The sequence below is a fragment of the Colias croceus genome, chromosome 18 (assembly GCF_905220415.1).
Source record: "Colias croceus chromosome 18, ilColCroc2.1".
In the NCBI taxonomy this organism is placed as follows: domain Eukaryota; kingdom Metazoa; phylum Arthropoda; class Insecta; order Lepidoptera; family Pieridae; genus Colias; species Colias croceus.
In genome coordinates this window covers 1510961-1534011 of record NC_059554.1, presented here as the reverse complement: position 1 = coordinate 1534011, position 23051 = coordinate 1510961, and the positions used below count along the sequence as shown (strand labels likewise).

The 23051-nt window shown below is 33.0% G+C and overlaps 3 protein-coding genes across 7 annotated transcripts; 2 read left to right on the top strand and 1 right to left on the bottom strand.

Annotated features, from left to right (window-relative positions):
* Positions 1-202: 202 nt before the first annotated feature.
* LOC123699561 (putative leucine-rich repeat-containing protein DDB_G0290503) lies at positions 203-7035 on the bottom strand. 2 transcript variants are annotated; one of them, XM_045646540.1, is made up of 2 exons: positions 3323-7035; positions 203-3097 (listed from the first exon to the last, which is right to left on the bottom strand). In XM_045646540.1, the coding sequence occupies exons 1-2, from the start codon at positions 6696-6698 to the stop codon at positions 1191-1193; spliced, it is 5283 nt and encodes a 1760-aa protein (XP_045502496.1). In that variant the 5' UTR covers positions 6699-7035; the 3' UTR covers positions 203-1190. The 2 variants fall into 2 exon arrangements, with proteins under 2 accessions (XP_045502496.1, XP_045502495.1); XM_045646539.1 differs by having other exon boundaries at positions 203-4615; positions 4694-7035.
* A 679-nt stretch (positions 7036-7714) lies between these two features.
* On the top strand, positions 7715-8603 carry LOC123700001 (molybdopterin synthase sulfur carrier subunit). The gene is made up of 2 exons (XM_045647089.1): positions 7715-7816; positions 8329-8603. Exon 2 carries the CDS (start codon positions 8337-8339, stop codon positions 8601-8603), a length of 267 nt encoding a protein of 88 aa, XP_045503045.1. The 5' UTR covers positions 7715-7816; positions 8329-8336.
* Positions 8604-8637: 34 nt separating this feature from the next.
* Positions 8638-18987, top strand: LOC123700000 (molybdopterin synthase catalytic subunit). 4 transcript variants are annotated; one of them, XM_045647088.1, is made up of 6 exons: positions 8638-8769; positions 9266-9381; positions 15573-15748; positions 16913-17158; positions 18163-18386; positions 18731-18987. In XM_045647088.1, exons 1-6 carry the CDS (start codon positions 8641-8643, stop codon positions 18839-18841), a joined length of 1002 nt encoding a protein of 333 aa, XP_045503044.1. In that variant the 5' UTR covers positions 8638-8640; the 3' UTR covers positions 18842-18987. The 4 variants fall into 4 exon arrangements, with proteins under 4 accessions (XP_045503044.1, XP_045503043.1, XP_045503042.1 ...); XM_045647087.1 differs by having other exon boundaries at positions 18728-18987; XM_045647086.1 differs by having other exon boundaries at positions 16907-17158.
* Positions 18988-23051: the final 4064 nt, after the last annotated feature.

Below are 23051 nucleotides of genomic sequence, written 5' to 3'. Positions count from 1 at the left end.
TTTTCGTTGTAATTCCATAACTCGAGAACGGCTGAACCGATTTCGATAATTCTTTTTTTATTATATTCCTTGAAGTACGAGGATGGTTCTTATGTAGAGAAAACGTAAACATGTACCACGGGCGAAGCCGGGGCGGACCGCTAGTAGTTTGTAAACACGAATAGGCGATCTTCCACTGCACTTTGTACAAATAAAACAACAGTTAAAAGGTCAATGACTTTAATAGCTAAATATATGTCTAATTAAATCATAATATAATACAAAAATAGTTCACTCCGACATTCTGTATTTAACTAAAATAACATGAACATGCAAAAATATGGTCATTTTTTCGTCTTCACATTATTCTACGGCCTTATTCTATATATATTCATTCCTGACAAAATTATCTTTAAGAGAAATTGTACTTACATAATATTATCTTTATGTAAATTTATTTTGAATTTTCTTTTACAAATAATGTGAAAATAAAAGAAGTTTAATGTTATAGTTACACGTTTTTGATTTGATAATTTCAAGATATCTGCAAAATTATTATTGTTTACACATCCACAGCTATAAAGAAGAAACATTTTGTAATACAATTATTAATAATTAATAGTAATTAATTATACATATTTAAATTGTTATCATACTAATAGAAGAAGAATCAAAAATAATATTTTCTCTTTTATCAACATTTATAATGGCAACATTTGAATAGTTCACAAATAGTATCAAAAAGGTACTGTGCTAATTATGAGACCCTATTATCAACACGTTTAAACTATACATATCTACAAAAATATTTATCATTACAAAAACTGTCCAAAAATATTTTTATCATTACATTATTTATGTTTTAATAAATTAAAAATATTGTTAATGTCACTTTTTTACTATCAAGGGCAAACTTTAATAATTTTCGACGTAGGCGCATTATGACCAGCATAACTCTCTAGTCTTGATATAAAAAATTCTAAGTGAAAATATTCCCGATACAACTAGACAGATAACAACTACAATTACATATTTTTTAGTCCAAGTATCACAAAAACAGTCTTTATTCGAGTATGCAGCGAATTTGGCACATTCGGGAGCATCGAACTTAATGCAACTTATCATTGTGATAAGTACACAAGTTGCCGCGTTACACGTCTGGATCACGTAGATTTTATTGCGTAGCTATCTAGACTTCGCCTAATTATAGTTCAGCCGACTTTATTTATGAGCTCATCGCAAATGGCGGTCAACTCTTCGTTCGCCTTAGTTTTTTGCGCGAGGGTTTCCTCCAGCGACGTGATGTGCAAATCTTTCCTCTTTATCATTGCATTCAATTTCAATACCTCGGCTTCGTGCGCCTTGTTCATTTTTTCTAATTCTGTATTAGCGTGATTCAATTTCGATGTAGCGTGTTGTTTAAGTAGCTCATAATTGTTCTGCATTTTGACTAAATTCTCTTCAAATTCCTTAATGGATTTTTTACAAGTGTCTTCATTAGCTTTGAGGCTAAATATTATCTGTTTACTCTTTTCGTACTTGCTGTGTAAGTCGCTAAACGATACTTCCATGCTCGCTAGATGCGCGGTTTGTTCGTCGCGATCTCTTATCAGTTTCATTCGTTCTTCGGCATTTCGTCTTTTATCTTGTTCCAATTCAGCGACCAAACTTGCTATAGTTCTCTCATACTCTTCCACAACGGTCGACATAGTTTTATTAACTTTAATCTTATCTGCTAATTTTTCGTTTAAATCTGTTATCTTTCTTAATCTATCTTGACTCTCGGTTTCTAAAGACCTCACTTGTGACTCCATGACTGACAATCTTTCTTTTAGTTCCTTACTTTCAGCCCGTAAAGTTTGTACGTGTATTTCTTTTTCAGCCAACATCTCTCTTAGTTGAATAAGAGCCGAATCAGTGTGATGTTGTTCGGCGCTGACTTGCGGCATTGATGTATCGTGGTTAAGTGAGGAAGAATTCCCATTCCCACTAAGAGAGAGAAGACGGTCAATAACGGCCATAGCTGGAGATGTGAATGATAAAGATTGTCTATTTATTTTAGGTGGTGTAGCAGCTTTCCTTGGTGAAATTATTGAATTTACTGCAGGATTCACAACCATTGTAGGTTTAGATACATTCATATTTATATCATCAGCAGTATCAGGAGCCGGTGGAACTTTGCTGGATGTGCCAGCACTTGAATCATTTGTCTGTAAATTGTTATCTATGTGTTGAGTCTTTTTCTTCGGTGTACTAACTCGTTTTGGTGCCTTATTTAAAGCTGCGAGTATGCCATCTGAGGATACTCTCTTTGCAAACAAAGGATCGAACTTAAGGAACAAGCTTTCCTTTCCACTGTCTGCAACAACATTACTAGTATTTTGGTTTAATAGAAACTCAAATGCCTGTGCATCAATGAATATCTCTGCATTATCCCCATTGTCTTCATTTGTTTGAGGAGGAAAATCGTCGAAGCCAATCATGTCATCTCTTTCACTATCAGGAAGTATATCTGTATCCTTCTCAAAGTCAGCAAGGTCTTCTGCTTCAAGGAAAGGTCCTTCAATGGTGTCTTCATCTTCTGTGTGAATTTCTTTAACAGTAGCATCTTTTTCGTTTGTATGTTTTGATGAAGTTGTAATATTACTTATATCGGACGAATTTATATTGGCAGCTAAGTTGGCATCCTCATCACCAGTAGATATTTTGATCTCTGTGCTATTGTGAATATCAAAGGTTGCGGTTTTATCATGCACAAAACTACTACTTTCGGGAGTAGGAGAGACACAAATCTTTGATCTTGTGGCAAATGGATTAAAGTTTTTATCATCTATTTCAGGTAAATTAAATACATTTTTATTTTTCCTCTCATCAGATATTTGTGTGCTATTGTTAGAATGTTCATTTTCAACATCATTTTTTAAGTTGTTGGCTTCTTTTGTGCTTATGACATTATTTATTTTATTAACTTGTAGTATATGTGCGTCGGGTGTAGTTTCTATAACATTAACTTTACCCATTATATTGCTACAGTCACTTGGCTTATCTTCCCTCGGCAAATCATTGTTAAAACCAAATTTCTCTTCTTCAATATCATCTTTCTTTGTTGTAACCGTACCTGCAAATGTAGAATTAAAGGCCTTTTTAGGAGCTCGATTTCTTGGCATAGGTTGTGATTTTCTTCTATTTTGATTTGTTTTCTTCGCTGTAGTTTTAACTATATGATTATCGTTATCAATGGGTTTAAATGTTTCATTCATCATAATTTCAGGTGGTGGAGACTGTCTAATTTTTGTTTTAGTTGCAAATGGATCATCCATCTCATCAAAATTAAAGTTGTAACCTTTTGAACTTATTACTGGAGAACCAGGAGGAGTAGATACAATTTTACATTTGGTTTCAAATGGATTTATTTCTTTGCATTCATTTATATTATCAACTTCCATGTCAGTTTCTAAATCATGAGGATCGTTTGCAGGTGGTTCAATTAACTCTTCTTTATTTTCTTGACCCAATGAAATAAAAGCATTGTTAATAATTGGTTCTTGGTTAGCTTCATTAGTTGTGCTAACATCGGCGTTGCTAGTGATATTTTGTGCATTCTCTTGTGAAGTTATTTTAGAGATACAATCATTTTGAGGTAGAACTACATTTTTAATAGCTAAATCATTGTGCCCTGTTTCTGTTACTTTTATTTTATTAGGGTCATCTTCTCTATCCACTTTAAGTGTTGCATTACAAATTTCAGGATTAGCATCAGAAGAACTGGCTGTCTCTATGTTTTCAATTTTTACTTCTATTTCATTACTATCCACCACTTCAGGTAAAATTTCTGGTTCAATAGGTGTTTCTAAAGCATGCAGAGTTTTAAAATTGTCAATATTGTTCTGTGATATGGTAGATTCAACATTACTATCTCCTTCGATATTTAGTGACTCTTGTATTATAGTTGTATTTCCTGGCAAATCAGAAACTTGCATTTCTGCTTCTTCATCATTTGTATTTGCTTTATTTGTAATTTCAATTTCATTGTTCAAACTAGGCATATTTTCATCATCAAAAGGCAGGGGAATGTCTGATGGTTTTGAATCAACTACATGTGCATCTATGTGGGACAGTGTAGTATTTTCCGCATTACTTGTGTTAACACAATTAACATCTGTACATTTGGTTTCAATAGTTAAGTTTTCTGAATTAATTTCCACTGTCTTGTCGTTTACATTTTCTCTGTCTACTGGTATTACTAAAGAATCATTTTTTACTAATTGATTTTCTTCTTCAAACTCATTTATAACATTATTACTACTTATTTCTGTATTAGAACACATAGTTTTGGCTGGATCAATAATAGCTTCACTTTGAATATTATTCGATAAGGTATTACCTTTTACTACTATTTCAGTAATATTTTCCACATGAGTTTGAATATCAGGTGTATGGATAGAGTTCTCAACCAATAAATTAGATAAACTTGGTGTTATATCTACCTTTTCTTCATTACTCAATGTGGGTAGACATTCTGATTTATTAGTAAGAATTAGAGCTTCATCAATATTCTGATTTGTATTTTGCTCAATGTCTTCATGTTTGGGAATTTCACTTGTTTCTGTAAGTTTGTGAAGCTGATCAACAGAATTATTTACTACATTAGTTGTTTGAAGTTCTGTGATATTTTCTAAAGCTATTTCATTACTTATAATATTCTCATGTAAATCATCCATAGTTTGCATAGAATTTAACTCCATTCTTGAATCGGTTTTTATGTCATTTGTAACTTCATTTGAAGTAGAAATTTTATCTGCATGTAAAGATTGTTCTAATTTATAATCAGTTTCATCCAATTCACTAGTGATTGTTTTTTCAGTTGTTTCATCAACAATTTCTTTATGTGTAACACCTTCTTCACCTATTTGAGTATCTGACTGGTTTTTAGTTTGTGAACTTTCATTAATGTCTGGTGATGTTGAATTCAATAATTTAGAGCTGGCTTCAATGTTGACAGTTTCGTCAAGTTTTAATCCCTCTGGAATGATGTCCTCCTTTATGATATTTTCTACAATCGGGTTTTCCAAATTAGTAGTTTCATTAGCATTAGCATTATTTTCAACCTGAGTTTGCAATAAGTTTTTAGATTGGTTAACTTCATGGAAATCATTTTCTACAATGGACATGTTTATATTACTTTGATTGCAAATACCATTACTTTCATGCTTATTGTTAACATTTTCAACAAGATTATCTTCCACACACTTTGCATCACTGCTGATTTCATTAAGTTCATTTATAATAGCAGACAAATTTTGTTCACATTGAAGATTATCTCTATTCAAGGTAGTGTTACTAATTGAAGGTGTCTCTAATAAAATTTCTTCTTCAGCTTTATTTTTGTTATCAACATTTTCAAAAACACCTGGTACTACATCTTCCAATTTCGTATTAGTTTCTAGATTATTGGTCAAATTCAGTTTGTCGTCTTCAGCAACTGTTTGAGCTCCTGATATAGTACATTCAATTGGTACATCAATAGTCTTATTACCAATTGACTCAATTGGAGGTTCTTCTGGTTTTATTTCATTGTATTCATTTTCAACAATAGACATATTTATATCATCCTGAATGCAACCAACATTAGCATTAACATCTGCTTTTTCTTCAAGATCATCTTCATTCTTTGTAAATGTAGTTTCACAGTCCTGGAACTCACTATCAGACTCAATGGTATTATTTACTTCGTACTTTATATTTTTAACAGATTCATTAATAGCCGACTCATTCATAGATATATCCATATACTCAACAGTGGTGTTAACATTATCTTTTTTCAATTCTTGCACAGCCTTGGTTTCAATTGGTAATGTTGGTAAAAACAGTTTGTGTATGGGAATTTTTTCTTCCTTGAATATTATGGTCGAGTCATCTCTCCATTGCAGTTCCCGCTCCAAATCATCTTTGAATGTCACACTGTCTTTAAGAGGACTGCCACTTTTTATTGGACTGTTTTTACTCCGTATCGGAGTGGAAGCTAATACAGTTTGTGGTTTAGTATCTTTAACTGGTACTTCAGAGAAAGTTTCATCTTTTCTTTCAACATTTGTCTCATCATTTGGCGGTATAGGACTTTGAGACGATCTAAACATGCTAAATACACTTTTCAATCCACGGAGTATAGGAGAACCACCATCATGCTTGGGTATTTCCTTAGTGGGCGTAGTTGCTTCTGGAGTATGTGTTAAAGATGATGATGTACTGGGTAATGACAAACTATCATCTAAATCTTGAGGTGTTGTTATTGTTACTGTCACATTATTTTGAGCAGTGTCCAATGACCGCCTAACCGAAGAGTTTCTATTCAAATCAGTAAATTGATCGGTAGATATTGACTGTAATGGCAGAGACTTTGGTGACTTCAATATGCTGTCTGAGTTTGTTATTGTTGCATTTAATGACCTAGTTAGATTTTGATTATTTGTCAACACATCTTCAACAGAACTAATATTCCTGTTATCTAAACAATTAGCCGTATAACTTTTAGACATAGGTGATGAAGCTGGGGTCACTTGGTACCTTAGTTTCATGTTGAATTCAGACACATCCAATTCTTCAAACCCTTTTTCAGCACACGACACTCTCGGCAGGGCATTGTTATGTTGGTATGAGTTCTCCTTATCATCGAAATCACTTTCTATGCAGTCCAAGTCCATTGGCTCCACGTGAGCCATTTTTATAAACAACTATTTACCACAGCACTTCAAAATATGTCCAAATCTGCTTTTTTTTAAGTCTTTGATGTACCGTATTCGCACTTCACAAATCACATCACCATACACATATCAATCCAATGTTTACTATAGGCGTTTCACTTTGATTACTAAAATATTTATAGAGAGAATAAAGCGTTTGTATGTCACATAAAAACAAAAAATGTCGGAACACGCAACTCACTCTGAAAGTCTATTTTTAACTTTTTTGTACTGAAAGCAGTGCGACGTTCATTTTACATAACGCGCGCGCCCGAGGGAATCTTGCCAAAAAGCGGTTAAGCTTAAACACAACGACATCGCCGTTTCAAAACCGTTTGAAATTTTTTAAGTAGCAGTTGTCACTTGTCAATGTCAGACATCATTCTTGCCATAAATAAAATTAAAAAGGCTACTTTTTGAATTCTGCAAGCTTCTGCAAGACTTGTGCAAATTAATTACCTACACTACCTACAATCTTCATATTCCTATTATTTTATCTTTATTTGACATATTTTTAATTTTTAATAATTACATTTCGTTAATAAATTAGGTACCTACTACTATAATTGTTTAATTAATATATTAAAGTATTTTTTAATTTATTTATTTTTATTTATTTATTTATTTACATCACATAGAACTTACTATCATTACAGGATTCTAACCTAATTCGACAATGTTCTTTTATAAATAAATAATAAATTATAAATAAATAATAAATAAATTAATGTTTTTACTTCACCCTGAAAAACTATGTTAATAATCACAGTTAATAATCGACCAATTTCGAAGAACATAAAAATAAAACATGTAGGTTTGAGTAAATTAAAAAAGTACAGAATAAAGAATGTCGAGTTGTAAAAGAGATTGTGTTAACATAATGTAATTACAATCTAGCAACCTTCAGATTGTGTCAACTGTCAGTTCAGGGTTGACACTTGACAAGTTGACAGTGGTTGACAGAATTACAGAAAAGCGACACAGAAAAGCGATGACCTATTCAAAATTTAACCTGCAATTGAAAATAAATTGAAACACAAATTGAAAGTTGTTGTAGGTCATTAGGCACGGTTCATGAATGTATATAATTATTCCAGGTAAGTAATTCTCTATATAATTAAATAGTTCACGCAATATTTTTTGCACATATCCTTTTCAAATGTCATAAAAAATAATTTAATTTCTATTTTAACTTAAAAATAAACATTTTTTAATGAGAACTCTATTAAAAAATACTATGAATTGGAATATTTAGTTAAAAAATAGTTTTCGTTTTATGATAAACCTTTAAAGCTGACGTAAAAGTTGTAAGAAATAAGTTTTGTGAAAAATATTTTTATTTATTTATTATGATGTGTTTTTTTGGTGTGATTGCAACTTGTTAGCTCCTATATGCTTATGAATGTTTTTCTAGTATATATAACCGGTTTATGTTTTTATTAATTATCTCTTGTGCAATATATTGTGTAAGTGTATTATACTTTATTGCTGCTAAAGATAACCTTAACTAATATCGAATAAATTAAAGATATTTATCTATCATTAAATCGTTATCAGTAAACTACAAAAATTTATATATTTTTTATATTCATAACTTTTATTTTAATAGGATGAATTATGGAAATTGAACGTGGAGTAACAGTTAAATTGCTTTTCTTTGCAAAATCGAAAGAATTAGCTGGAACACGAGAAGCGAGAATAACGCTCCCCGAAAAAATAACCTACAAGCAATTATTGGATATAATCGCTGCAAATTATAACTTGGAAACAATAAAACATAATATTTTACTAGCTAAGAACGAAGAAGTGTGCTCCGATAACATAGATATTGATATAAAAGAATTTGATAGCATTGCTGTTATACCACCACTAAGTGGGGGATAGAAGGAATATAGGAACAAATTTAAGTTTAAGTAGAACCATGGATCACTTAAAACTAACGGTGGATAAGCTGAGCGTGGATGAAATAACTGAATTGGTTGTGCATGAGAGTTGCGGTGCAGTGTCCCTATTTGTCGGGACCACTAGAGATAATTTCGAGGATAAGAAGGTTGGTGACTTTAGTATTACATAGAATGTCAAAATTTTTGTCATATCTGTGCCCTTTGATAACCTTAGGTTTGTTATCTATCTTTTAGGTTTTTTGTGGATTGATAATGTGCATCATATTGGTTCTAATTTGTTTGAAAAGTTGTTTATTTTGTGTGATCTATTTCAAAACGATACATTTTTGCGTAATATTTGTTGAATAAATTATAATAATGTTGTAAAATAGTCCATCTCTAAAATGAAAAATTATATAAACAAAAATATGAAAAGTACATATTTGTATTTATATACCCCTAAGTGTCAGATTTGACTACCCATTAAAAAATAACCTTTCTCTCTACTATATTTTTTCATGCAATTGTCCAATTTAGTGTAAATTTTTTTATTTGCACTCAAACACAAACTAAATTCAACCAAAATATTCAATAAAACTGTTTTCAATATATAAATTTTACTTGTGTAACTCAACTTTCACTTAGCATGCTTACTGCTTACAGGTATTAAGGTTAGAATATGAGGCCTATGAACCTATGGCCTTGAAAGCTATGAAGAATATTTGTGAGGAAGCGAGGAGCAAGTGGCCAGCGATCCATGGCATTGCTATGTATCATAGGTGAGAGAAATTTTATTATATGAAGGTCTTAAATTATATTTGCAAGTAATGGAAGTGCTAAACTGCAAAAACAGCTATTGATAAAATTGTATAATGTGTATGGTGTAATGTTTACTTAAAGTTATATTCTATAACTAGCTGTGCTCCACGGTTTCACCCGCATTGCTCCGCTCCTGTTGGTCTTAGCGTGATGATAAATAGCCTATAGCCTTCCTCGATAAATAGACTATCTAACACTGAAATAATTTTTCAAATCGCACTAGTAGTTCCTGACATTAGCGCGTTCAAACAACGCAACTCTTTAACTTTACAACATTAGTATAGATTTTATAAAATTATTAGCTGTACCGCACGGTTTCACCCGCGTGGCTCCGCTCCTGTTGGTCTTAGCGTGATAATATATAGCCTATATTACTCGCGGATAATGTAGCTTTCGAATGGTGAAAGAATTTTTAAAATCGGTCCAGTAGTTCCTGAGATTAGCGCATTCAAACAAACAAACTCTTTAACTTTATAAAATTAGTAAAGATTTTATAAAATAATTGTAGTTATTGTGAGCTTACAAATCTTAAGGCATGTCATCATTAATTATGAAGTAGGTAAATTACAAACACAACAATAAAGAATGTATTATTAGTTTATAGCCACATAAATTCGTATTGTAATTAAGAGCCAGCGCGCACGAGCAACTTTGTCTCCGGAACTATTTTGTCTCCGCAACTATTTTGTCTCTCCGACCTATGGGCTAGTATGAAAGTGCGCGCACGTAGCGACGCAACTCCCCATACAATTGATGGGAGAGACAAAATAGTTGCGGAGACAAAGTTGCTCGTGCGCGCTGGCTCTAAAAGATGAAGGGTTCAGTAAAATTAGTGCAAACACTTTAACTAAATTATCTGCTTTAATTAAAGTGGTTTTCAAGTGATACACTTGAAAATGTTTATTAGGGCATCCAGTTATGAACGATATTGTGTTATGAAATGATGTATAATGAACTGTAATATTTACAGACATTGCAATGAATCAATCAATTTGTTGCATAATAGAAACATTGTAAATAGCTGGAAAAAATTGTATAATCTTTTCGAATTTGTATTGACAAAATAATATTTTGTATCAGTCTATATCTTATCTACACTTATTTTATAAAGAGGAAATTTCGTTTGTTTGTCTACATTAATATTGTAGAGACGAAAGATTTGCGATGCTATGTTAATTTTATGCTAATTATAGATATGCCACTTTTTTATATCAATAAAAAAAATCCACGCTTAAACCTTTTTATAAAATACTAGCTTTCCGCCCGCGGCTTAGCTCGCGCAGTCAAAGAAAAACCAGCATAGTTCCCGTTCCCGTGGGATTTCCGTGATAAAACCTATCCTATTATATTATTTCATGCAAATTGGTTCATTAGTTAAGGCGTGATTGAGTAACAGGCAGAGTTACTTTCGCATTTATAATATTAGTATGGATGTAAGCGTTAACCACTGAGCACTCACCGCTCCAAAAAACATTTTATTTAACTACTAGCTGTTTTTTTTTTTTTTTTTAATGGGAATAGCAGGCAAACGAGCAGACGAGTCATCTGATGGTAAATGATCATCGTCGCCCACTTACACCCACAATACCAGGGGTATGGCGAGTGTGTTGCCGGCCTTTAAGATAGGTGTACGCTCTTTTCTTGAAGGTCCCCAAATCGTAACTCATTGGAAACACTGCCCGCGGGAGCTGATTCCAAATTTCGGTAGCACGAGGCAAAAAACTCTTCTAAAGCGAACAGTCGTTGATCGCCAGCTGTCCAGATGGTATGGATGTAATTTCAGCTTATGACGTGCCGTACTGTGCCTCACCCGCGTGGCTCCGCTCCTATTGGTTTTAGCGTGATAATATAATATAGCCTATATTACAGGGTGGCTCTGAAATACGTTGACAACTTATTTTACGATTTATTTTATTTTTCTTTTATACAGTATATCTGTGACTACTAAATAATAAAAATACAGTATCATTTTAATGTAAATATCTATTTATTTTCAAAATAACCACCTTTAGCTTTAATACAAAGGCTTAAACGTTTTCTGAAGTTTTCGACGATTTTCCGTACCTCCTCTTCAGATATTTTGTCCCACTCACGAGTAAGTGTTGCCTTCAGCGCGTCTACACTTCTGTGTGATGTTGCACAGGCCTTCGCCTCTAGAATTGACCATACGCTGAAATCCATTCGATTAAGGTCTGGTGAAAATGGAGGCCATTCCTTGGAACTTATGAACTCTGGGAAATGGTCCATACATCACTACTGTACATTTGAGGCCCTGTGAGATGCAGTAGTGTCATGTTGAAAAGTCCACGGTTGGTCACCGAAGTGCTACTGGCTCCAAGGAAGAACTACACTCTCTAAAATATCGCGTCGGTTTATTTCTTGATTCATTTTCACACCTTTTTTTACGAAAACGAGAGGAGTTTTGCCTGTTGAGCAAATGCCACGCCAAACCATGACTGAATCCGGTCTATGCCGATGGGGGATAATTGCTGTGGCTCCAGGGCGACTAGAAGAGTAAACTTTATCGTTTTGGCGGTTATGAGACTGTTCAATCTGAAAAATTTTTTCATCGGTGAAAAAAATATTTTTCCACGCTTCACCAGCGGAGCGCGCTTTCAGTAAGCGACATCTTTCAAGGCGTATTTTTTTATCTTTATCATCCAACCGCTGCGCTTTTCGAAGCTTGTATGCTGTTAACTTGAGCTCATTTTTAACAACTCGTTGTAACGTTGAATGACTTACACCTAAATCTCGAGCCATTTTTCTTACCTTGGCTTGTGAATTGCGGGTCTATCTTTGTTTGACGATATGTCGAAGCCTAGGCGTCTTTACAGTTCTTTTTCTGCCTCTTCCCAGACAGTTACCATGATGGCCAAGCTCATCGTAGCGTTTAATAGCAGAAGAAACTAACTGCCGACTGATACCGAGAAGTCGCACTACCGCGCACTGCCGCTTACCAGCCTCATATAAGGATATTATTGCACCTCGTTGAGCAGACATAGTAAAAAATGACTAATTTTTAATTTATTCTCTTCACAAATAACTTTAAGTTGGCGCCAAAACATGTGAAAATAATAATTAAAAAACAAAAGCAAGGCAGCATGTCCCATTTTTGAAATTTATTATTTTGAAATTTGTCAACGTAATTTAGAACCACCCTGTACTTGTGGATAATGAAGCTTTCGAATGGTGAAAAAATTTTTAAAATCGGTCCAGTAGTTTATGAGCCTATTCATTCAATCAAACAAACAAAGTTTTCCTCTTTATAATATTAGTGTAGAAAAATATAACACATGTACTAATAAATAAAAAAATTCAATGCCAAAACTTCTAGCAAAGTTAATACACAAATTAAATATTAAATTACGTCATTGATAAATAAACATGTCTGTTTATTGATGTCAATTCTTATCGTGTCCCACAGCTCGAATTGTTTTGACCTTGTCACTTGTGTCTCTCGAATATATAATAGACACTAATCTGACCTTATAACTGCTACAATGTAATGTAATATAATTTGTATGTGAAAACATATTGATGATACATAATTTATGGTAGATCATTGGTTAATGAGATTCGCTCAATTTCCCTCTATAATAGAGCACTTTTTAAGTATTTTTTTAAATGTAGATTTCGAATTTGTAACAAAATTATGTGTTGTTCTGTTCTGTATACCACTGCTCCAAGCATAAAATTGAAGGTTAAAGTTGTGTTTGTCATCATGTTATAAATATATGTTAGAGCGTGGTTGTATTACGTAATTAAATACTGATATAATATTTCTTAGACATCTTTACTCGACCAAAGTCAAGACAAGAATGACTTGCAACTGCAGACGACCGTTATTTATAGTACGATCAAAACAACTATTCGAGTGGTGTGACAGTGTGAGTCAGCGCAGGTGTTATTTGTGTTGTTTTGATCGTTATTTTGAATACGACATGAAATATTATTATTACTCGATAATTAAATGACTGTTAATACTTTTATCCAATTGGTTATTGTTAAAATAATTAATGAAGTTAATCAATTGATTTACTTTTAAAATATAATTTTATCTTTAAATTAAACGCGCTAACACGGCCATTCTGAAAGAAGCTCGTGCTCTGAGCGTAAATTCAAAACTCAAAATATCAATGATATAATTCACACTTGTTGGAATGATAATATAGTTCACGCTGGTGACATTCAGACTTGTTTTAAGTATTCAAATTATTTGTTTCTTTGTCCAGTTGTCAGACAAGTGACAATCAGGTTATTATTATTTCCCGCCCGGTTGTAACAACCCGTGCAGACAAATGGCATTCGATTGTATTATTATCTGCCCAGTTGTAAGACTAAGTCACAGAAGACCCGTACAGACAAGTGGCATTCGATTGTATTATTATCTGCCCAGTTGTAAGACTAAGTCACAGAAGACCCGTACAGACAAGTGGCATTCGATTGTATTATTATCTGCCCAGTTGTCAGACTAAGTCACAGAAGACCCGTACAGACAAGTGGCATTCGATTTGTATTATTATCTGCCCAGTTGTCAGACTAAGTCACAGAAGACCCGTACAGACAAGTGGCATTCGATTTGTATTATTATCTGCCCAGTTGTCAGACTAAGTCACAGAAGATCCGTACAGACAAGTGGCAGTCGATTATCATAATTAGATTCCATTACCGCTAACACGGTCATCTAAATTTGGCTTTGGTACTATTCTTACACGTACATAGGACACAATAGCAGTCTAGCAATTGCTTTTACTTTTCGCTTCATAGCTATCATTATCTTGTATTATTGTGATTTAATGATATTTGTACATAGGATTCGATAGCTTATCGAGTTCTGCCAGCTGCGAACAGCGGCTTTATCTCATCTGGCTGTATCTCATCTCTCAAGTGATAACCATAAGTCCTGGAACATAATTAAAAGTTAAAACACAAGTTATAACGTCCTCGTACGTTCATTTGAAATGAGTACGGTAATTTATCTCGTGGTTTCAAAACAATGTATTAACAAAAACATAACCGCTCGGCCAAACTGACCTTATAGAACACCAGTCACATCCACATGATGAACTCAAACTCAAATATTGATTTATTCAACTGGACTTCGCTTAGAAGCGTTTTTCAATTGTCAAAATACAGAAAAATAATAATTTACCACCACAATAGCTTAAACTGGGCGCCATCGAAGACACCACATTGGATTCAAATTCCCTGGGATCAAACACTTATTATTTGCGACATAAGCACGTCGTTCGCTTACCACAATTAAAGGCTCAAATATCCTGGACAACCGCCCGGATTGCACATCACATTAATATTGATGAACTACATTACCGTTACAATATTCCACACCACAAAAATTTACTTCACACTACGCACAAGAAAACACACTTTGTGCGAGTTCCTTCATCTTTGTTTACTTGAAGTCAATTCAATTCAATTATTTCGAAGCTTAGATTTTTCGAAGGTTGAAGTTCACAGTCGTATACTGTCATGATGGTGACAGTGACAGTTGCACACTGTCACGTAGTATGATAGAAGAATTTGTGCCAGCCTGCCAGGATTCCGAGTAAGGGCTGGTTCATCTTCTACTTCTGATGTTAGAGCGTGGTTGTATTACGTAATTAAATACTGATATAATATTTCTTAGACATCTTTACTCGACCAAAGTCAAGACAAGAATGACTTGCAACTGCAGACGACCGTTATTTATAGTACGATCAAAACAACTATTCGAGTGGTGTGACAGTGTGAGTCAGCGCAGGTGTTATTTGTGTTGTTTTGATCGTTATTTTGAATACGACATGAAATATTATTATTACTCGATAATTAAATGACTGTTAATACTTTTATCCAATTGGTTATTGTTAAAATAATTAATGAAGTTAATCAATTGATTTACTTTTAAAATATAATTTTATCTTTAAATTAAACGCGCTAACATATATGCCATGATGCCACACATTTTTCAAGCATTTACAAGCCTATCATGAATCCTTACACCATAGCTAGTCGTTGATAGCTAGTATCTAATCTGTGACCATAGCCAGTTTTTATTTTCAGGCAAATTGTGCATATTCATAATTTTTATGATATTTAATTAAACATATTTCACATTATTAGTTATTAAAAACGCTTGTTAATAAAATTACAGACTCGGCAACGTGCCATGCCGCGAAGCATCCGTAGTGATAGCGGTAAGCAGTCCCCACAGAAGGGACTCGCTAGACGCAGTCGCCTACTGCATAGAGAGCCTCAAAGCGAATGTACCGATTTGGAAAAAGGAGGTCTATGAAGGCAGTGAAGCGGTCTGGAAAGAAAACGTTGAATGTGCGTGGTCCTCTAAGCGGACACAAAAGGCTTAGGAGTAGCTTGCTTTTTAGTGCAATGTGTAGAGTCGCCTTTTTTGTTTTGAGTTGCTTTTTAGTTGAGTTTTTAAGTGTAACTTAAAATGTACCTACTTTTTTGAACAAAATAGGTTTTTAATTATTATATTTGAACAAAGTGGATTTTTTAATCCAATTATCTGTTTTAATGAATTTTATACTTAAAATATATATTTTTTATTTACATAAAAATGGATATAAAACGTTCGTAAAAGTGATAATAAAGTGATCAAAATTATAGAAATAACAATTGAGTCATGAGTGCCTACTTAATTGTAACCGGTGCAATAAATTGTTGATAAGTTAGGCAGGTTTTATTTAATATTATATTATTTTTATTTAAAATGAGCTCGAAGTAATAAGTTGTTATTGAAAGAGATACTCTTTCTGTGTTTGATAAGTTATATACTTTACTGTTGCTATCTCATAGCTGTTTTTATATAAAATTTATTGCATAGTAAATAAATGCATGCCATAAAATTATAACTTACCAATAAAAAGTTAAACAGTGGATAAATTTCTACCATAGCTGTGTCCTGCTCTTGCTCACATGAAACATCAATCATAAAAACAAGACAGGTTATTGCAATAACTAATCCATTGCATAGCGAATGGGTAACATTTTATTAGTAAGACCATCTTCTTAATATATATAAATCTCGTGTCACAATGTTTGTCCTCAATGGACTCCTAAACCACTTATCCGATTATAATAAAATTCGCACACCATGTGCAGTTCGATCCAACTTGAGAGATAGGATAGTTTAAATCTCAAATCATTTTAGAGAAAGCGGGCGAAGCCGCGGGCGGTAAGCTAGTAATATTATGTATTTTTATCAAGCAAAGTTTTCGTATAGATTTTTGTATATTCCTTTATTCTATGTATTTTTTCCTTTATTAAAGCCAGTTAATAATATGTTTATACATAATATTTAGTGTATAATAGGCTATTTTTATATTTTATTTAGTCATAAATATTATAGTTATAGAAACCTGGTTTGTGGGTAGTTTTAAGTGTTAAAGTACATTATGAAATAAATATATTTGTTATCAAACAATTTTTTATTTACCTGTTCACTAAAATAACACGCCTGATTTTCAGGTGCAGGCGTTAATAAGGAATATCCTCAGAGTGTAGAAATAGATAAAAATTTAGTGCAAGTGACTGTATCTAATGAGGAAATACAAAAACGTATACAGAATTTTATCGAAAGAAAGAGAGCGCAAGTGAATAAAAGTAACATTCACGACTTTATACCGGGAATAGGTGAGAGTGAGATGGAAGATACGGAGACGTGTGCTAGAGTGAGAACGCAGTTCGTGAAACGGAAAGACTCGAAAGGGCATTTGAAAAGTGAGTAGAGTTACTAGTATATCTATACATAATATATTATAAAACTGAAGAGTTTGTTTGTTTCAACGCGCTAATCTCAGAAACTGCTTGTCCGATTTGAAAAATTATGTCGGTGTTAGATAGCCCATTTATCGATGTAGGCTATAGGCTATATAATATAATCACGCTAAGACCAACAGGAGCGGAAACCGCGGAGCGCAGCTAGTTATTTATATTGTCTGTGGAATAGTTAAATTTTAATATTGTGATCAAATTGTGATATATTATGCTCTTAATTATTAACTATACTATAAACAGCCAAGTTGAACATATGGTACATAATGATATCATAAAAATATTTTTGATAATACTTTAAAATTTTAAATAATAAATGTAAAAGAGTAACAACTATACAAACATTTAATTTCAATAGATGGTGTTAATAACTTAACAATTAACAGAGCCACTTTAAACAAATTCAAGGTTAAATTAATTTTATTGTGTTAAAAATATAATTTACCTATCTATATATAAATGTGGTTCTATTATATTAAAATAAAATTCATAAATATTTCCAATCTCAATTTTACAAAGTCAGAATTGCACATATTTACCGGCAGTCTGTCCGGAAATGCTTGTGGAATAACCTCTTGCTTACTAACTTCGATCGCTCGATATCAAAAACCTTTGAACGGATTTTAATAATATTTTGCCTGTTGAAATTAAAAAGCCAGGGTATTTCTGTATGAACACCCAAACCAAATGTTTAAAAATAATTACACTAGCACTAATCGAAGCAATTATTTTGATTTGTATTTTTTACTAGCTGTGTTCCGCGCTGCAATAACTCAGCCCCCGGAATCACAGACACAATAGAAAATCTATTGTGTCGTGGTCAAATCGGGCCGCTCGGGGCTCAATGGCCCTCCTATAGCCTTCCTCGATAAATGGGCTATCTAACACCGAATAGAAATAGATTATTGTTACCTGTATAAATAAATGTTTTCTTTCTTTCTTATTTTCAGTCCGTAAAGTCTACAACGAGTGGGGTCCACAAACGGTCCCCACTCCCCCTCCTATGGAATCCAAACCGGACTACCTCCCCCCCTCTATATCTGAACGCGTGCTAGCGATAGAATCGTATCTCCACACTACACCAGTGTCGAAAGATATCTATCAAAGATTAAAGGAAATGGAGGACAAAATTGCATATTTGCAATCGGTGTCCCCGGAGTATGCGCAGTTTTGGGTGAGATGTTTTAAATATTATATATCGACCAATACATGCAACTATGGGTCTATGAATATCAAACTTATTAGCGATTACTTTGTAGAAACAAGTACAAATAAGAATGTTGTGTTATAACAGGAGTCGTAGATTTATATTTTATACTATACACAACGCATTCATTTTCAAATGTTAAGTAGTCAAGGTACTTTAAATCGAGTAAGCAGTTTCAGCGATAAGCAGAAAAGACAGACAAGATTCATTTGTACTGTTAATTCATTTCATATACTTAATATAAACAGTTAGTTTGGTAAAAATATGAATTTTAAAATTTTTGTAAGTATGTATATTTTTTTTTTCAGAAGAAAAATAAGGAATCCGAAGATATAAAGCAAGAGTATTCAACTGACTACACATACTCTGCAGACGACATCGATAAGAAAATTGAATTACTCGAAATGCAAGGTGTTATGTAAAAGATGATTTATTTTCTATATAAATGCTAAATTTTTATATTTCAATAAACTATCAATGCTATAACTTTAAATGTTAATTTAGAAGAGCGATCCTTCATCAATTGTAGCTTATTACATCTTTTTTTATTTAATATAGTAACGAACGGGCCTTAGATTAAAATGTTTAATCTTACTTAACTCGGAAACTTTGTATGAATAAACTGTAGGTACCATTTATGTTTCATAAGTTTTCGATTGTTTAGAAAATTATTTCATTTTTGTACAATTAGCCCTAGTTTAAGTATAAGTTATGTCATAAAAATCTAAAATACACTAGTATTTAAGCTGAACAATTTGTACATGTATTTTTAATAAAACAATGTTTTTTCTTAATAAATTATTTTATTTACATCCTTTCTACATTGCAAACGCTCCACATTACTTTGGTCCATATACAAACAATCGCGTTTAAAATTAATTATTGATAATAATAAAACATTTTATCAAAATAACTAATAGATATCTAGAAAAGGAAAACCTGTGATTAAAAAAATCAATGACAAATAAGCACAAGCTACATCAAAAAGCAATGTTTTTAAATCTATAATTATAACACGAGTCAATAAATGATAGAATACGAAACCAATATTAAATGATAGGAAAGTTGCAAAGAAATATACCATCGCATATTATTCAAAAGCAACAATTTTATATATCAACTGAAAATCAGTTCTATTTTTGCGTTTTTTTTTTTAATTCTTATCATTTATTGACACGAGTTTTACATGCTATTTACATCAAATATTAAAATTAACGAAGCATAATTTGAAATATGAATTATATTATTTTCATAAAATCTAAGTAAGGTGCCTATAAAATCATTTTGCGTACGCATTTTGAGTTGGTAGTTAGTTTTATTTTCTGTATTTACTTTTTTAAATATTTTCAAATAACAATACAATATGGTAAGGAAAATAAAGGGCTACTCATTTCGTTTTTTTATATTTTAGTATCTGTTATTGGAATAATGCTAGACGCAATTTAATAAAACAAGCGTCTATCATACACATCAATCTTTACAAAGCACACGACATTTTCCTAAATTCCACACACCGAAGGTCAGAAGTAATTCATTAATACCAAGACAAATATTTTTTATTTGTCTGTGCCTAACTATATCAAAAATCACATGCCATGTTATCTATCAATTATGACTAACTATATGGGTAAGGGGAGGGGGAGGAAATTCAGTCATTTTGATACATTTTATGGATCAATATCTTTTAAGCTGTAAATTCAACCAAAATAATGCATAAAGCCACATAGAAATATTCTGCGAGGTGTTTTATTGTAAACATCAGAAATTATAATTATAGACTACAGGCCCGGCCCATGTTGAAAAAGTTATGGGTCATTTGAACGCCATTTGTTTCATACTATTTCAATACTGCTTTTTTATCCATTATTCCGCAACGCCGTACAAAAATCATGGAGACAAGGGGAAAAAATCTCTACCTGCACTTTCGAATTCTCATCTGCACTCAGTTGGACAGCTTACAGGTGACGGCATAGTGCTGAATCTTATTATTTTATGCTCTTACTAGCTTCCGCCCGCGACTCCGTCCGCGCGGATATCGGTCTTCGCGTGGATGGTTTATTTCTCCATTTTGAGTAACTCTGACAATAACATCTTATAAATATCTATTGGACCCAATTCCCAAATACGGCTAGGCCTATAATAATACGCAACGTGTGTTCGCGGTTCTACGGAACAACGTCTATGGATAAAACTGAAAAATGAAGATTAATTTTTTTCTAGGTATTTTTCCAGGATAAAAAGTATCCTATTTTACGCCCAGGATAATAAGGTATAATTATACCAAGTTTCATCGAAATCGAACCGCTAGTTTTCACGTGATGCCTTCACATACAGACAGACAGACAGACAGACAGACAAAAAATTTTTTAATCACATATTTGGGTTTGGTATCGATCCAGTAACACCCCCTGCTATTTACTTTTTCAATATTTTCAATGTACAGAATTGACCCTTCTACAGATTTATTATATGTATAGATATCGTTCTAGATAGGTCACCTGATGGTTCAAATCACCCATAACTTTTTCAACATGGGCCTGTAGTCTATTATAGTATTTTAAAAATAAATCAATCGTATTGCGATATCCATATTATTTACATAATGCCAAAACTTAAATATAATTTACCAATAATAGTTTAAAAGGACGACTTCGTTCTGTTTTCATTATCTTTTACAAAATTGTAAAGTCGAAATATACACCGTTGCTAATTCGTAATTATACTAGAAAGTACATAATCCATTTTGCGATACGATCTCATAAAACACTAGATTTTGGCTGTATTTTCACTTTTTAACCATATTATTTTCAAGTCCTGTATACAGGGTTACAGGAAAAGTCGATGTAGATCCGTTAAGGGCATGTAGTACACATCATTTCTGAATGATTTCACTAAATAACCTCCCATCCTAAACTTAACCGTTTTCGAGATATTCGAGTTTTAATTTTTTTTTATGAAAATGCCCAATTTTTCGGCTATTCAATTGAATATTTTGAATTTTTTTGACTCTTATGATTATTTTTTTGGTTTTTTACATGAAGAATGAGATGCTTAATTACCTCAATGACTAAAATTGCACGTAAGTTAACTAAATAGGTCATAGTAGACGATCGAAACTTAAGAAAATAAGTACAAATTATAAAAATATATTTTTCTTTTCTGGATATCTCAAAAAATTATTATGGCACTTGCTCTGCAGATATGCTTAAAAACATCTACATTTTATCAGCTATCCAACGAGGTATAACACTCTAGGGTATTTATTAACCTCAAAGGTGAAACTTAGTTTCTAAGGCTACATGGCAGTCAGAATAAATGGCCCTTATTTAATCTTATTAATTTGACTTAAGTTCAGCATCATCATTTCAGCCTACTGGCTTCCACTATTGAACATAGGCCTCCCTCGGCTAGGTACAACCTTCATGCATCCATCGATATCCCGCTATCCTGACCTAGGAGATCATTCAGTTTTATAGCATTTTTTTTTGTTCACATCGTGGATCGTACAAATAATGACCGTACGCCAACTATTACTTGAGCGTAAGTGACTAGTTACTGGCTATTGTTTGGAAAATAACGTAATCGGTGCGTTGTTAACGCTAGTTGGCATACAAAGTCACTCACGCTCAACTCATAGTTGGCGTACAGATCGTCGGTGATTGTAGTAAGCTAAATGAAACAATAAATCAGTTCAAAATAACATTTATTCACCTAATGTTTTTGAATAAAATTTTATAGCTCATGTTCTACGTGTCCACCTTTATTTCGCACACATTTTCTCATTCCTTCACGTAGTCCACTTTTCACTACACCATGTGGTTAATGTTCTTCTTATGTCGTTAGCAGCATTTCAACAGCACACAAGCAGCAACCTTTCTTTGAGAACTTCCACTAACGATATGGGGTTGGGCTCACTGTAAACGAGGCTCTTCATGTGCCCCCATACATAAAAATCAATCAATGGGGGTCAGGTCGGGACATCTGGGTGGCAAGGGTAAAGGCCAACCTCGTCCAATCTATTTGTTAGGATAGTTACGTGTCCAACCATTCCCTAACGCTTCTTCTGAAATGAGCAGAGCAGCCATCATGTTGAAACCACATGTCCCGCAGTAATTGTAATGGGAGATCATTAGTAGGTCACCTAAGTCACACACATAAGTCGTGTGGGAATCCGAAAGCACAATAATTCGCATCTACCATGGACGAATCGCATGAGCAGACTAAAATGGATGGCAAGCAAACAAACGACCAAATACAAAACAATGGGCATGTTGTATCCCCAAACTTGTTTTTGCACATTATTTTTCTCACTCTCATCTGCATAAATCGTAAGTTTTCTCGCTCACACGCACCGGATTAACTTGAAGGACAATAGCCGAGGGACCCGTTAGACCTACTACCTGAACCTTTTCAACTGTGTTTTTTTCTATGAGTTTCAATACAACCATAGGTTGTTATACCTCGTTGGATAGCTGATAAAATGTAGATGTTTTTAAGCACATCTGCAGAGCAAGTGCCATAATAATTTTTTGAGATATCCAGAAAAGAAAAATATATTTTTATAATTTTGTACTTATTTTCTTAAGTTTCGATCGTCTACAACTCCACAATGACCTATTTAGTTAACTTACG

Coding starts and splice junctions, on each gene's coding strand:
- LOC123700001 (XM_045647089.1), top strand. CDS start 8,337: ATGGAAATTGAACGTGGAGTAACAGTTAAATTGCTTTTCTTTGCAAAA.
- LOC123699561 (XM_045646539.1), bottom strand. CDS start 6,698: ATGGCTCACGTGGAGCCAATGGACTTGGACTGCATAGAAAGTGATTTC. Junction 4,616..4,693: donor TTCTATGCAAACTATGGATG/ATTTACATGAGA, acceptor ATGTAGTAAATA/ATTCTGTTGATCAGCTTCAC.
- LOC123700000 (XM_045647085.1), top strand. CDS start 8,641: ATGGATCACTTAAAACTAACGGTGGATAAGCTGAGCGTGGATGAAATA. Junction 8,770..9,265: donor ATAATTTCGAGGATAAGAAG/GTTGGTGACTTT, acceptor TACTGCTTACAG/GTATTAAGGTTAGAATATGA. Junction 18,387..18,727: donor CGGAGTATGCGCAGTTTTGG/GTGAGATGTTTT, acceptor TTTTTTTTTCAG/AAGAAAAATAAGGAATCCGA.